Raw genomic sequence first — 16,606 nt, 5'->3', positions numbered from 1 at the left:
CCTCTCAGTGGTAGGCAAGCAATTCGACCATTTGAACCATTTGGGATCAAATGGATTAATAAATAATGTCATAATTAAATAACAAAAAATAAAATAAATAAATATTAAATGTAAGAAGTATTTTTATTGATGATGAAAATGGAATGCCAAATTTAAAATCTACCTAGAAATGAAATGGTGACATAATCAAATAATAAAATTTTTAAAAATAGAAAATACAAAGAATCACAAAAAAAGATAGAGAAAATTTGGGGCACATATCTAATGTTATATATTTATAAAAAATAAAATATTAGGTACATCTCTAATATTATGCATTCATTATATTGAACAAAAATAAGTATTATACATAAAAAATAATTTTATCAATGACGAAAATGTAATACAAAATTTAATGTCAACTTAGAAATCTAACCATTTTTCTTTTTGGGTGGTGGGTTAGTGGTTTGGGTCAAATGATATCATAGGCAAACAAAAATTAAGTGTGATAAGTAAAAAATATTTTATATGATGTAAATGAAACATATAATTTAAAGGGAAATTATAGTCAAATCCGATTGTGCATTTAAAATTAGGTTGCAGGTTAGTCGAGAAACCAACAAAACTTTGACAACCAGCTCTACATTTCAAATTATAAAAAATCACGCAATGTCATCAAAGGCTTATGTGGCTATTGCCAACATGAGACTCATAATCCATGTTAGACACAACAAAAAGCCTATATTGAAAATAGGTTTTCAGTTTTTCTCCCACTCCCTCTGTCTCTTGATTTCTCTCCCTTCTTTCTCACTCTCATAGTTATTTCTCGATCTCCCACTCCCTTTATTTCTCCCACTCTCTCAGCTTTGGTTTGTAGCAAAATCAAACCCCCCCCCCTCTCTCTCTCTCAATCTATCGTTCACCCTTAGTCTTTCTCCCACTCCCTCTTTTGTTCTTTTTTTTTCTTACAAACTTATACAATATTAATCAAATCGTATAAAAGAATTAAAGAGACCAACCACTTGTACAATCAAATTATAAATTTCTATCAAGTTGTTGTAAATTTCATAGCCAAGAGTTACTTGTGAATTTTTATCAAATTGGTGTAATGATTTTTGAACCATACCAAATTGGTCTCATGTCTTTTTATACGATTTGATTAATACCATATAAATGTGTAAGAAAAAAAAAGAAAGAGGGAATGGAAGAGAAAAAAAATGAGAGAAATTGAGGGAAAACAATAGGGAGAGAGAGAATAAGAGAAAGTGATAGAAAGAATGTAAATACAGAAACCAAAAACCATTTTTATTTATTTTCAAATCACATAGTTGTTGAACAGAGAGAGACGATTGTGAGAATGTGAGAGAGGAAGGGAGGGAGAGAGGGAGTGTGAGATAAACTAAAAAACCATTTTTTTTTTTATTTTCCAATCACCCAACATTAAAAGGCAATTTTGGTAAGGCAGGGGTTTTTATAATTTGAAATGTAAAGCCAATTGTTAGAGTGTTGTTGGTTTTTAGACCAACCTGTAGCCTAATTTTAAATGTATGCCATCTCTAACTATAATTTTCTCTAAATTTAAACGAATCTGAAAGCAAAGCTAATTTCTTGTCTAGATGGTGGGTCAATGATCCAACTTTTCGAAGAAACCAAAGATGTCATAATTGAATATTAAATATTTAAAAAAAGATAGAACACCAAAAATGAAAATATACAGAATTTTGTCAAAAACATTTGAAAACATTTCTAATGTTATATATTCATCATATTAAATAAAAATAATTGTTAAGATAAAATTTATTTTTATTTATGATAGAAATGGAATACAAAATTTAATAAAAATAATAATTGTTATTTGCTACATGCATTTAAGTTTATTTTTTAATCATGTTGTTACTTTTGTTAATTTTTAATTTCTATATTAACTATGCTATATCTAAAATTCAAGTAATTAATATGAAGAGAAATTTCTCACGTGCAACGTATGTGCTTAATTACTAGTCTAACAAAAATGAGAGATTAATATTATGGTGTGGTGATGAAGCGAACGACAAATTCTCTATTGAAGTGGTAGTTTTGTGCACAAGAGAGTGATGAAGGCTCCACCTATCTTGGTAGCAAAGACGGAAGACACTGCTCTACTTTGTAAGCCTACAACTTGGGTTGAATTGGCTCAAACCCAACCCTAACCCAGCTCGAAAAAGTTGAGTTGGGTTGGGTTGATGTTCAGGTTAAGGTTAGGGTTGAAATTCTTGAATTTGACTTTACTTCGGGTTAGGTTAGGGCTGACCCCTTTGGCAACCCGAAACTAACTACAGTACATGTCATATATAAATATATGTTATATGTAATATATCATACATTGATTTGTTTAAATGCATGATTGTTGTATATCCCCAACCACATAGTATCATGTATTTCTTTTAAGGTAATCACTTCACTTAATCCTAATTGGCAAGACTAAAACCCTAAGAACATATTTTATGTTTTTTGAATATTTTATTTGCTGCCTATAAAAGATCTACCATAAGTCATTATTCATAATAAACCATAGTCATTTCAAACACTTATTTTTTCTGAACTTTGTACCAAAAGAACCAATGAAAATATCAACAAACAAACACCAATGAAGCATAAGATTAATATATGTAGTGAAAGTTGAGTTAATCTGAAATTGAGAAATTTTATAAGGTTTTAAGGGATGGGAAGAAGATTGGGTTCTCAACCTGAGCCTAGCCTTGGGTTGGGTTGGGTTAGGGTTCTTCTCACTGATTAGCAGACGAGGCAGCTTGAATAGATCAGTGTGCCATGTCCTGTGTTCTGCACATGGTGGCACACAATACTGCACGACATGCTTAGTTTATCTGTTTCTTGTAGGCAGACTTGGTCTATATGTCCCCCTTTTCTGTTTCATAGCGTGGGACAGGATTGTAATCTGAGCTTATGCTAAATGCAATTTGCCTGTCAGACCTCGGTGGAGGCAATTATTATGGTCATATCACCATCAACAACTTCAAAAACATTGAGTGAAAATTCTCTCAGGATCACATTAGACTGCATTAGAAGAAGGGTCACCCCTCCCTGGTCTGCAAGGAATCAGTTATGTTATAGAGGATATTCCCAAGCTGATGCAAGGAAGAGAAGCTTACTTCAAGCTCCATAGAGGGGGTATAGAGTTAGACTTAGGGATCTCCGGGGACATTGCCCCATGGAGTTTCTATTGTTGTTTTCCTCTGTACAATAAATATATAAAAGAAAAGAAAAGACAGGGTAGAGGGGGTATAGTCATTTGAATTGGAGGATTGAATCGAGTGCCCAATGGAATTAATTGGAGGATCGATTGAATTCGCCAACCCATCCAAAACTAGAATGTTCCAAATTCCACCATCGCGGTTCTATTCCATAACAGTGTCAGAATTATTTCTCAACCTAGTGATTTTGAGGGTTTCAAGGAATCATTGATTTTATAAAGAAAACGGGAAATGAACACTTCATTCTCGATTTTGGCACGGGCTAATTAGAGATTCGTTCAACTGACAATGTGACAATTCTTCAATATCTACATGGAAAACTAAAGAATAATTGCATAGGTCGAAATTCAAAGGAATGGCTATTCTGTCTTGCTTTCAATGGAGGCAATCGCCCCATATATATACAATTACATCATGATCAAAGTGGCAACTCTAGAAAATAGCAACTTCCTAAAACAATGCCTTCTTAAAACTCTATCTTCCTAAAAATCCATATGCACAATATTAGCAACTTCAACTTCCTAAATACAATATTAGTAACTTCCTAAACACAATATTAGCAACTTCCTAAAACAATATCTTTCTAAATATATACAATATCTACAATATCTCCATTAAAAACCCAAGCTACTATGATCGAGGAACACTTGATGACTTTTTGCTTCTTAAGCACCAAGGCAACATCTTCAGCTTTCGGTTCATGAAAAACTCATCCATGCCTGCAGTTACAGTGGTTGGTTCATGCGGAACTTTGGCAGTAGTCAAAAACTCACATATTGGATTCACCAAACAAATTGCAACAGTGGATTTGGATTTGAAATTCCATTTTCTGTTCTTCTCAGTCAATTTGGATTCCGTATTTATGAGAATTATAGAAGGTTGAAATTCCGCATTCTGCAATGCTGTGCTCCACTCAACAATAGACCCAATTTGTGGAATTGTCAAATTCAATTTCACAATGAAGAAAAACTAATGTTCGAGTCATGCACCGGCAGTCATAGACCTAAGTATGCTCTACATCTAAAGTCTAAACTAGTGTAATAGTGCATTAACAAAGAGAGATACACTGTCATTTCGTATTTATTTATTAAAATTGCACTTTTTAAGAAGGAAGATCTTTACACACTAAGCTTGGTATAAATGTGTGGAGATACATCCTTCATGTGTAAATAAAACGGATGAATGAAGGACTCATAGCTGAATGCTGAAATGTTTAGTTTCATCTCCTCTACTAAGTGAGAATGTTGAATTTATGAATTTATCTTCGTATTGAACATATAGCTTGTATTCACCTAAGAAGCCATAAAAGCTATATGAACCCTGCTCGTTGGTTTGACCCTTTATTTCACCAGTTTGCCATTCTTGCAAGAGCTTGTCGACTACATCACCAGCAGGGAGGTTGTTGAGATCATTATCAGTCAAGCACATTTGGTAACAACCATTGGGGTGAAGGGCGGTCCAAAGCATTATCCCATTCACAGAAGGATGTGAGAATCCTTCTCTTAGTACTTGTTCAAGATAGATAGCCTGCAAATAAAAGAAGCTAACTCAATGAGGAAGTTCTGTTCTGTTCATATTCTTTATTAGGGAGACTGAATGTATTTGATTGCTTACCTGAGTTTGCTTATCAATGGTCTTGCTGATGTCAATCTCTGTCAGCCAAATTGGAAGCCCTAAGGTGGCCAACTTGTCTATGACAGCTCTCATTAGAGGAAGGTTAGGTATGGTGAAATGGCCCTCTAGGCCAATTCCACTCATTGTAGCCCCACCTTTTTTCAGTTCTCTTAACCTCAAAATGTAGTGATCCACAGTTGAATTAGCATCAGCACAGGTCTCCACCACGTTGAATTCATTCATGAAGAGGGTTGCCAATGGATCTGCTTGGTGTGCAGTCTGAAAGAATTGCAAGGTAGCATTGGGGCCAAGTTTTTTCTCATAAAAATCAAAATGAAGCATTTCATTGCTGATGTCCCAATGTATGAATTCCTCCTTGTATTTGTTCAACAGACTCAGAATATGCGAATTAACGGCCGATTGCAGTTCTGCGCCTGTGAGGTTTCGAACCCAATCAGGTGTGTATATAGGATCTTCCCAAAAGATATTGTGGCCCCTGGTGACGATTTGGTGAGCCCGAACAAATTCTAACATCTGGTCTGCTAAGGTATAGTTGATCTTCCCAGGTTTGGCTTCTGTAACATACCACTTAAGCTCATTTTCAAAGACTGCAGCATTGAACCGCTTCACAAACCAATCCTGTGGATATAATTTGAAGAGAATATTGTTAAAGCTTTTGATGAAAGTAAGCTTTCCAGGTCAATATAGGCAGTTGATTTTTTTTTTTTTTTTCAGTAAGTGTTAACCTGGTAAGGTAAGTTTCCAAGAATGGTTTTGGCAATTGCCGATCCGAATGGGAAGTCTTTAGAGATTTGCTCTACTCTGACATCTGCTCCTCTCAACCTATCTCCATGTGCATCAGATACATGTACGGTCACTGCTCGTTTTCTTTCCTGCACTGAGATTTCTTGTTAGGGATCCAATACATTGGATAGGCTTCATACACACTGAACTAATTAAAGAAAAAACATTCAAGTAGAAAAAAGAAGAAAATTGGTAAGATATCAAATTAACCCCTACAACTTGGAAAGTTTTGACCAACCGTCCAATCAGGTTTTCTGGGTTTCACAAAGAAATTCAGTTTGAATCCCAAAATTAACGAATCAAATTTGATTCTAGGTTATTCAATTCTATCCCATCCATTTACAGCCTAAAGGAATTCCTACACTTTCTACACAAGCAATTTGTGTGTGAATTGACCAAGTATCAGAGGACTTGGTGCAGGCTGTGCGGTGTGAAAGAAGAGTCCGAACTCTGAGTCCAATCAGAAGTCAGAACAATCCATCACCATTAACGAAAAATCCCGCTTAAACGATTCTTAGATAAAAGGGCGCGAAATAGAACAACTTGAATAAGAAAGTATAAAGGTATAGAGTAATTTACAGCGTTGATTTTGTAATCTTGGTTTATTCTCCATTGTTGATCAGTAAATGGCTGCAAAGAAGCACTTGCTATTGAGATATCGACATCTCTGTCGTCCGAGTTCTGCAATAAAACCAACATCAATTTGGGTCAAAAGTTGTTCTACATTTGTTTATATTCTTCCGTGAAAGATGTGTATACATATACATACCTGGAAAAAAAGGATAGATAACTCGGACGGTGAATCCAAAACAAATCCGCCTTTGAGAAAAGACCAGCATCCGCTCTGTGCTATTACAGTCCCAACACACTTATAAGTTTCATTTTGTGTTGATAATCTTGCCCTTATGAGAGCAGAATCTACGCCATTGATCTTCACCCAAACTGTTGAACGCCAAAGAAAAGCAACTTATCAAGTTAGAACTTTGAAAACCTAAACATTGAAGCTCCGATTCCTTACATTTCTCTGTAGAGAGAGAGAGAGACTCAACCTGATAAACAGTACTTGGTGCCCTGAGTGAGATTCCGGAGGACGAAGGCTGGCGTGTAAATTCCGGTGCCGGGATTGTCGAGGTGACGTCCAATGTCACGGGCGTAATCTTTAAGAATCCCTCCATTGTAAAGTGGACCCTCCGGATGTGTTTTGCACTACCAAATGTGATATCATATACAATATTTTGCTTAGAGCAAATGAAGAACAACCGACACATAAGTTTCGTCAGAATGTACATCCATCGGAAGAACAGAGCATACCTCTGTGTAAGCAGAATGATCGTATAAAGGTCCATCTGCAATCAAAATTCAAAGAAGAACTCAGTTTATGATGCACTCAAAATGTATCAGACAGAGAGGAGGGGGGCGGGGGGGAGGGAGCAGAGAGCAACCATAAGGAATAGCAGACGGTAGGAAGAAGCATATGCAGCAGAATAGCCTGAAGAAACAAAGGAATGAGGATGACAAGTCCCTCATTCTATTCCTATGTAACAGAAAAAAACTGCAACAAAGTAAAATTAGGGATTTAGAGGAAACGCCAAAAACGTTCAAAGGAAATGAGTTAAGCTCCACAAGAAACCAAGGTTTGGTTTGGTTAGTATATAGTAGAGGAGCTCCTCCTACATGAGAGAGAGAGAGAGCTAGGGGAGTTGGATGTTGGAATCACAGGGAGAACAGTATAAATGAGTCAAAGGTACTCCCGTGCCTGGTCACATGCAGTTGAGGCAGAATTTAAACTAAACCGACAGCAGAAATTTCAAACTTTTCTCTTTCTCCCTTATTATTTATTAAACACCAAATGAGGTCCACCTCCCAACCTTCAATGTTATTATGTTAATTGGCAGATACTATCACGCTACTATGTGAAAATTTATGATATGGAGAAATGAAGGAACTGTGACCACACAACAGCCCCTGCATTGGTATGTCCTATCACTTGTCTCATTGAACACAGTGATTTCCATATAATAATAGTACGAGTGGATGACACTAATTTTGAGTTATGCCATATTCACAACGTCCCACAGCACATCCCTGCCGTGTACTGTGAATATCTATCCATGATGACACCATTATTTCTGGTATTATAATCGAGAGATATTCTCAATACAGGGTGAGATGTACCGTAAGACGTTGTAAGGGGCTGATTTGCTCTCACAAGAGATATTTGTCTGTAATTCATAATCGTTTTCTGAGTCTGCCCTATTCTTCCTTCTTTCGAAAACGTGAACTGCACCTGGCTTTATGTGAGTTCAGTTCTGGTTCCAACAAGCCTCTCTACAAGAGTAATTACAGCCGCGTATCGGAACATCTCCCTTGTCTTCATGATGAGGTATTCCCGATGTAGAAGGGCTGCAATGACTTGTTGGATCAAATCTAGACTCGCTTTTCAGTTTTCATGAATGTGGACATGGGAATCGAGAGTTTAAAGTTGAGAGTATGGTAGAGTTAAAATTGGCGCCCCACGTAGCACACCCCACTTGTCATGGTCATGGGTAAATAGTCCCAATATATGGTTGGGATGTACTGTTGGGCGCCAATGCAAATTCCCTATGATATGGCCGGGCCCACCTCCTTGATCATAGTCAATTAGTGGGGGGCTTCTCTTTGGTTGGGATTTGCCCTACATTTTGTTACTCCCTGGAGTCACCGTTGAGAGCAGGACCGCAGATTCATTCAAAAGGATGACAACAAACTTGGATTTGAAGTGAAGGGAGGGGCCAAATGATGGTGCTCCAGTTACTGGTCCCATACCCTAAAAACTCAGTCTCTTGGCTCTTGCCATGCCGCTGTTCTTTTCGGCATGCCAGTGGCTTTCATGGTTCGAACTTTGCACCGTTGCACGCCTGCTTCAGTGCTTCACGTTCAGGTAGGTGGACCATCTCCCCATTCGAAGCCCATTATACTTGTTGGGTCCATTAATTGGGTTCTAATTTCTAACAATGGGCTCAAACCCTAAACCCCCCAGGTTAGTCCAAATTCGATCCAAACCTTGTTTGAAATAAAAGGTAGATGGGTGGTTAATGGATCAAGAAATGGCTCTGAATATGTGTATTCCAAGGATGTACATGTACTTATGCAAGTGTGGTGTGGGGGTAGTTGAGTTGAGTAACTCATGCATATCCAATGCCGTATTGAGTTGTATCATGTAGAGTGTGAAACAGAAGACTTTCTTTCTCTTTCCCTTCTTTGACGAGATCGGTTTCAGTCAGTTCGGACAATCTTTACAGCCTTGCATTAGGAATATCTCAGTATGGGGAGATATTCCCAATGCAAAGCTATAAAGACTGTTTGAATGGGGGCTTACACTTACTGAATCCGATTTCTTCCTTGACATGTCAGTCATTATTAATCTTTTGTCCGCCCGCAACTCTACAAGACTTCACAAGTAGTATGGGTTTCTGAATTGTGATTGGCCCATTCATGGACCCACCCTTGTTGGAAGGCACATTTCTCGTCTTCATCTCTAATTCTCTCATGCATTCTTTGCCCAATACCAATGTTTAAAGCATTCTTTTCCTATTCATGTGTATGGTATTCATCATAGTTTGCTTATTTTCTAAAATAAGGCGAGAAATTTCCTTGAAATTTCTTTCTTCCCCCAAATGCCGAAACAAAAGCCTTTAATTTTTAACAAAGTCCTGTTGAGGTACAAAATTTAAAATAACGCATACTATTTCAGTGGTGCTTTAAAAAAGTTTTAATTTGTTAGGTTTAGTTTGGTAATAGTGCAAAACATTGTAGATGATATTACTAAGCCTTGTATTTTTAATGTTTCCCAAACTGAGCCTTGTATGCAAATATTTCAATGTTTGAAAATGGAAAATTTCATTTGCCAATGGTAGGAATCTATAATTATAGCTATTTGATATTTTTTAATATAGAGCCATTGGAAGACGTTAATATTAGTAAAAATAAGTTAGGCCGCATTTGTTTCTCGGTAAGTCATTTATCTAGGCAAGTGCACTTAACTGGACAAGTGTTTTTTGGCCCAGATAAGTATACTTAACAATGTTCTTTTATTCCTCAGATGATGTTGTACAGTAACTGTTTTATGACATTATTGAAGGGATAATATTATCCTATCAAGTATTGGTAATTTTCTGCACAGATGAATAAATTATTTATTCAAATATTAAAAAAGTATTACTTGTCTAAATAAATGAACCACTTGAAAATAATTCTATTCTATAGGTCTCATTAATATCTAAGGGTCTGTTTGGTTCACAGTCAGAATTGAAATTGGAATGGCCTATTCCCATATTCTGTTTGGTTCAGACAGGAATAAGAATGGGAATTGGAATCAGCAGGAATGAAATTTCATTCCCAAAGGAGGGGCTGGGAATGGCCATTCCCTCAAATGAAGGAATACCATTCCAGCAAGAATAGAAATAGAATTCTAATTCTGCCCAACCAAACAGATGGAATTGGAATAGTCCATTCCAACTCTGATTCCAGACCCCTATTCCTGCGAACCAAATAGAGCCTAAATGTAAATATGAATTTATTTCTTTTCCGTAGAATCATTAGAAGATTTAATAATAAATGTTAACTATCTTATTATTATTTAGGCACCTTAATAAAAAATCTTGGAGATAGGTGGGTCAGTTGATTTGAAATCTTATTTATTGGGCTTTATGAGATAGGTCTATTTGGGCGGATGTTAGCCCATGGCGTTGGGCTTCATTCAGACATTCACATCGAAATTGGAATTGCCGACCATCATGAGAGCCAATGGAGGACTTCGAAGAAAAATATGATGGTGTTTCATTGCTTTTCCTCAGATTTGGCCCCAACTTTACAATCTACAGTTCAGTTCGCCATCAGGTTTGCTTGGGCCCGCCCAAGTTACTTGAGACCTGCGATTCAAGATAAGGCCACTATGTTTTTTCGGGCATAGGCTCACCCAGAAGCCATATAGTCCAAAGCCCAAATCATGGAAAGAATTGGGTTGAGCCCACCCAATGCAGGTCCTTGAGAGAATTAGTATATGACAATTGACACATCCTTTGGACTTTGGACTGAGTTTGTCTATCTTGAAGAAAATATTTCTCTTCATGTTGGACAGTTGGCCCATGATATGTACATTGCAATGTTGATCATTACATATGATCATTTACAAGCAAATGCATACACTAATACAGTAAATAGTTATATGATGACTAAAGGGGTGATATGCTGTGAACATTTTGGAGATAAGGGTATCAGATGTTAAGGGGAAGGTCATGGTATTTGTAGGGCGCATTTGAAAATTGAAATATTTGATCGAGAGGAAGTAAATTATGTAACTAGCTCGAATGGGATTCCTGTCCCTTGTTGATATTGTAAATGGTTCCGCTTATGATAAATATTAATACATTAATAGTAAAAATATTATAAAAGTAATAATAAAATATTAATACATCAATAAAAAATTCATAAATTAATGATAAATACTAAGATAATAATTATTAAATAATAATTATATATTAATAAAATAATAAATAAACTAATGCAAAATAAAAAATTTCTGATGAAATCAATTACATCAGCAACTGAATCAAACAAACGTAAAAAACAGATGATTCCGATTCCAATTCTGTCCATGAAGCAAAGAGACCCTTGAAATCTAAAATTTCCCAAACCATATTTATTCTTCTTTTTTATATATTCGTTGCCATGCACCATTAATAATTTCCCCTTCACCCCTTTTTCCCTAAAGTGCTGATTACGAAATTTGATTTTGGAATTTGATTCGGCATCATCAATGCTCAAACAAACCAATTAACACACGAATGATCAACGAACCGGCCATCGGTTGGTTAAGCCACGTTTATTCTAAGGAAACAGGATCCCACACAACAAATTATAATTATTAATTTATTCATTCTCGTGATAACGTGTCATTTCCAGATTCTCTTAATCAGCATAGGCTGTTGGCCCCAACAGACAAAGTTTATCCCCCTTTAGGATCTCTTGGACCTGTCTTTTGGGAAAAGGTGAGATGGCTTTTTTTTTAAGAAAAAGTGAAAGTGAGGTGGCATGTGTTTATACTTTTTCCGGCTTTAGAATTAGAAAAACCTAGGTGACAATTGCTTTTGTTTAAAGAAATTAAAAAAAAAAAGCCTTGGATACTGACAAACAGGCCCCGAGTATGTACAGAAATCGCTCTGTATTTGCCCCAGACCTGTTCATGGGCCGGGTGGCCCGACGGGCCGGCCCGGTCCCCAGACGGGCTTGAACAGGTTTGTTTAAAGAAATTAAAAAAAAAGCCTCGGATACTGACAAACAGGTCCCGAGTATGTACAGAGATCGCTCTGTATTTGCCCCAGACCTGTTCATGGGCCGGGTGGCCCGATGGACCGGCCCAGTCCCCAGACGGGCTTGAACAGGTATATAGGCCCGCGGGTTTAATCTCGGACCAAAAAGCCCAGCCCGCAATAAATTCGAGCCGGGCTCGGGATTTGCCAAAATAGCCCGGCCCAAGCCCGGCCCGGCCCGACCTATAAATAAACCTAAAAACCCTAGTTGAATACCTCTCTTTTTTTCATCTCTTTCCCTTATTTTTCCAACCAAATTCTTCTTCTCCACATCCTCTTTCCCTTCTTTATATATATATTTTTAATATAAATAAATTTTGAATTTATATATTTTTTTAATGTAAATAAATTCTGATTTATATTGATTATTGAATAGAAAAAATTTCTAATTTTTTTTATTAGGTCGGGCTTTGGGCTTTTTATTAAGGCCGGGCTCGGACTCGGGCCTAACATATTTCTGTTAATGAAGATTGAAGAGTAAAAGTCCGGCCCGGCCCATGAACAGGTATTTTGCCCCAGCTATAATATCCTCAAAACAGCCAACTTACAAAAAAACATCTGACAAAATTACAGTAAATGGTGCTTTCATAATTGGATTTCATTAAATGAAACAAGATGAATTAATTTGCTATTTACTAACTTATACTGTAACTGTATGAGAAACAAAACTAATTCATGGTTTCTTTCTGAGCAAGGTTTAACCGAACGCTTTCGCTGTTCAGCGGGCTGTTGGATGGAGCCAAGAAGAAAAGAAAGAAATAAACATCATCTGGATAAAGCAGACAAATATTTCTTATCTTACCCAGCTTACTATCTTCCAAGTCAAATACTTGCCTTTACTATCCTAGCTAATAATATCTGGCTACAGAAATAAGAGCAAGGTGTAAGAATTTGCTTCTCTGAATGACCAAAACTAATTAGCGTCAAACTATCATTAATCAATTCTCATATCAACAAAGATGCGTCTTACGATTACAAGTATATATATACACCAAGGTAGTACTCTGCATTCGGACTAGAAAAGAATGGGCTAATTCCCCCTGCAAACAGCTTCACCATCCACAAATCCTACCAAGTTCCTTTGAATGGATGTTCCTCAGTCCTGACAATAACATCCTTCAATTCTCCAAATAAAATTGAAACGAGATACACAAAATTGGTTTAAGAATCTAGGGATCATATACTTACAGAGTTATAGTCACTCAATCAGCTCCCTGTTGGACCCAGAAGATCAATGGGTAAAAAAACCCATCATTTCCTAGCTCTCACAGTAAGGTTCATGTGTGCCAAACTAACTAGTAGTACAGAGTGTGAAGCAATATGTCATCTTGCCGTCCCGATGCAGAAATTCCTCAGTTGAAGAAAAAAATCATATACAGGAATGAATCCATCTTATTTAATGGCTGCAGGATTCACAGTTGATTTCCGGGACTTCTTGGTGGCATAAATTTTAGAATAAACATTCCTGGTTCTGATTGCGAGGAACACATCCAACACAAACCCCAGGACGCACGCTAGAGCCATGACCACAAACACAAGTCTGTAGCAATGGGCGCCTATGCACGTATTGCCACCATCGCCACTGCTGGTTGCCTCCGCATCATACAAGAAACCAGCGAGCAGGCCAGAGAAGAGGAAGGAACCGATCGGAAGATTGAGGATAAGGATGTTGTACATGAGACCGTAATATTTGAGGCCAAATAGTTCAGAAGCGATTGGGACTGTCACAGCAAGACGGACTCCATAGCATATTCCAACCACCACCGATCCAATGTAGAGAGATCCTGGCATCGCCATGGCCAAAAGCACATATCCAATAGTCATTAGAATCTGAGAAGAGGCGTTCCATAGAGGCCTGGGAGTTGCAGCTTTCCTGCAGTTTGAAGTTTGAACACATATACTAAAATAGTTAGAACTTATAACCTGAAGCAGGATTAATTTCTCTGAAATTAGTACATTTTTTCTTGGATTAAATCTAAAAAATCAGACACAAGTGAGGAAGAATTACGTACTCGATGAAGTACTCTGAGGCCGTACCCGAAATGATACGACCGAAAAACCCCCAAATGCTTATGAGCGACACGAAAATGGAAACGTCTGCGTAGCCTAGTGCCAACCCCATCTGCCCCATATTGTTCATTACCGCCATCCCCGTACCCACCCCGCAAAGAAACGACACGAACAAGATCCAGAAATCCAACGTCTTCATCGCCTCTACGATCGTGTGTTCTTCTCCGATCACCGGCGGCGGCCTCACCTCCACTTCCTCCACCATAGCTGTCGTCACCGTCTGCGCTGGCTTCGCTGCTGCTGCCAGCAATGGTTCTTTGATCTGACGTTCAACATCTCCCGAATTGGATCCCATATTCGTTCTCCAACTCTGGAATGCGGAGTACAACGGGACCGCCAATGGTGAAGCTAGCAGGATGAGCAGCCCGATGGCGAAGGCTAGCGAAAGAAGCCGCCCGTGACTTCCGGTGACATCGAAGGTCAATAGATAAACAGCTACAATGATGGCGATTACGTTGAAGATATTGAAGTAATGGTTTTCTTCTTTCTCCTGGGTGGAGTCCGCGGACGTTGGGACCTCACGGAGGAAGAGGACCCCGGTGAAGCAGACAAGGGCGGGGATGATGGCGAGCATCAGAATGAAGGTCGAAGGATCAGCAGAGAAGACAGCCGTGCATATATCGGTGAAGATTGCGGTGCTGAGTCCGACGTAGCCTTTCAGGATGCCAGACACCGGGCCTCTGTTCTTCCGAAAGTTTCGCATGCAGGTGACCAGCACTGCCGTGTTCATCCATGTTGTGCTGTTGCCTCCCATGCACAGAAATATACACATCTGCAACACAAACTCAACTTAGTATTCTGCCGTTCATTGAAATGTCTCAACGAGCAGAGCATGTCATCATGTCCCAACATAAGGCATAACTAATAAATTTGCCGAATCATCGACCCTACTGAGAATTTAGCAGAGCAGGTAATGAGAAATGCATGACTGGCTCTTATTAAGACTAATAATTCAATCCGCCTAGTTGCAGGACTCAGTAGTTGAACTTGCAAATCCCTAATCCTTGACACATTATTAATAAATAAAAAGAAAAGAGAAAGCAGGGAATACCTGCCAGTAAGGAAGAGGCCGAATTCGCTGGCTAACAACGAGCCATTGAACCCCATAACCTATAAAGCCTTCAACAGAACCGATGAGCAAAATGATGGAAGTGGGAAGACGATCTGAAGCAAGACCAGAGACGAGACCAAAGGCCTTCCCGACATCCTTGGCGACAGAGAGATTGTTAAGCTGCAATTGAGTAAGACCCATAAGAGATTTCAGAGCATCGGAGTAGTTGGAGAAGGTGTAATTGTTGCCGGAAATGGCCTGAATCCAAACAGCAGTTACGAATCCCAGCCATTTCCCGGCGGGTGACGTCGGAGAAAAGAGGAATCTTCCCATATGGGCCAAATGGCAAAGAAATCCAAATCCCAACAGAAAGAAACAAATGAGACGTGGAGCAAGAGCGTGTGAGAGAAGGAGAGCGAGCTTTAATTGAAGTATAAAGAGTTGTGCTTTGAATACGCCGATGGAGGCTACTTATTTATGTTGTTTGTTTGGGGCTTCATTAATTAAAGAAAAGAAGAGGATATCTATTGTTGCTGAAGATGACATGCACGGCCTGTTTTTGACGGCCGGAATTATTTGTTTATTAATAATGTTGGCTATAAAAAACTAGTGATCTTTCTTAAAAGAAAAACCTTTTGCCGGGTGTTAGGAAGGATTTGGAAACCATGATCTGGTGTTTGACGGTGAAGTGGTTTTTGATTTTGGTGAGAAGCTACGCCATACGCCCTTTTGATGTAGCATTTTAAGGTTGTTGTCTTCTTTGTATTAAATAATTACAAAATAAAATAAGCAGAAAAGTAAAATTGTCGTCTTTTGAGCAAAACAGTGGAAGCAACGCAAGTACTAGTTGCAACGTGCAAAATCATGTACAAATGGAGAGAGTCGGATTGCTAGCTAGTCTGCAGATAGGCAGAGCCACTAGATTTGAAGTCGTTGGATCTAAACAGGTGGTAAGTGATACAATCGGCGACCACCGTATGAGGGCGCTGGGCTCACTCCGTTTCGCATCAGATAAGGGGGACAACCCGTCAGATAAGAAACTGTTTCACTTTCGTTTGGTAGGAAGTAAGGTTTAGAGTTTTGTGATTAATCGGACGGTCATCATGCATGTCACGATCGATTCATGTGTTAGGGGTATCCAAGATTGGAGTTGCAGAGAGACTTGAGAGTTGTTTGATCGCAGATCGAATAATAAGAGGATTAAGAATAAGGGAAGATTCAATTGACCTAATATACAGGATGTGGAAGGAGAGACAGATCATCTCCCGGGAAGAATTGTTAAATTCTTCTCAACCTCAAAGATGCTGTTTTTTTTTGGAAAGCTTCAAATCGAGTGAATTAAATCTTAATATTAATAATACTAATAATTTTTCTCAACCGGGGTCTACAAGGATTGGTGCAGTTCTGAGACATGGCGGGTTTGGTTTCGTGTTATCAGCTCGTTTTGGTAAAATAGAACGGCTCATCTCTTCTATAAGCTGAGGCAT

General features: G+C 38.3%; 2 protein-coding genes across 3 annotated transcripts; both read right to left on the bottom strand.

Annotated features, from left to right (window-relative positions):
* Positions 1–4,292: 4,292 nt before the first annotated feature.
* Positions 4,293–7,406, bottom strand: LOC104590040 (Glycosyl hydrolase family 10 protein). The gene is made up of 8 exons (XM_010248554.3): positions 7,091–7,406; positions 6,960–6,994; positions 6,698–6,854; positions 6,418–6,590; positions 6,228–6,329; positions 5,591–5,737; positions 4,845–5,483; positions 4,293–4,757 (listed from the first exon to the last, which is right to left on the bottom strand). The coding sequence occupies exons 1-8, from the start codon at positions 7,173–7,175 to the stop codon at positions 4,422–4,424; spliced, it is 1,674 nt and encodes a 557-aa protein (XP_010246856.1). The 5' UTR covers positions 7,176–7,406; the 3' UTR covers positions 4,293–4,421.
* A 5,362-nt stretch (positions 7,407–12,768) lies between these two features.
* On the bottom strand, positions 12,769–15,584 carry LOC104590039 (protein NUCLEAR FUSION DEFECTIVE 4-like). 2 transcript variants are annotated; one of them, XR_734050.3, is made up of 4 exons: positions 15,120–15,584; positions 14,011–14,840; positions 13,187–13,871; positions 12,769–13,100 (listed from the first exon to the last, which is right to left on the bottom strand). XR_734050.3 is itself a non-coding variant. In XM_010248553.3 (3 exons), exons 1-3 carry the CDS (start codon positions 15,450–15,452, stop codon positions 13,391–13,393), a joined length of 1,644 nt encoding a protein of 547 aa, XP_010246855.1. In that variant the 5' UTR covers positions 15,453–15,584; the 3' UTR covers positions 12,769–13,390. The 2 variants fall into 2 exon arrangements, 1 of the variants encoding a protein (XP_010246855.1); XM_010248553.3 differs by having other exon boundaries at positions 12,769–13,871.
* Between the last annotated feature and the right edge of the window lie 1,022 nt (positions 15,585–16,606).

This window comes from Nelumbo nucifera, chromosome 5 (genome assembly GCF_055504915.1).
Source record: "Nelumbo nucifera cultivar China Antique chromosome 5, China Antique-T2T, whole genome shotgun sequence".
Lineage (NCBI taxonomy): Eukaryota > Viridiplantae > Streptophyta > Magnoliopsida > Proteales > Nelumbonaceae > Nelumbo > Nelumbo nucifera.
Note: the sequence above shows the minus strand (reverse complement) of the source record. Positions and strands in the feature narration are given on the sequence as shown.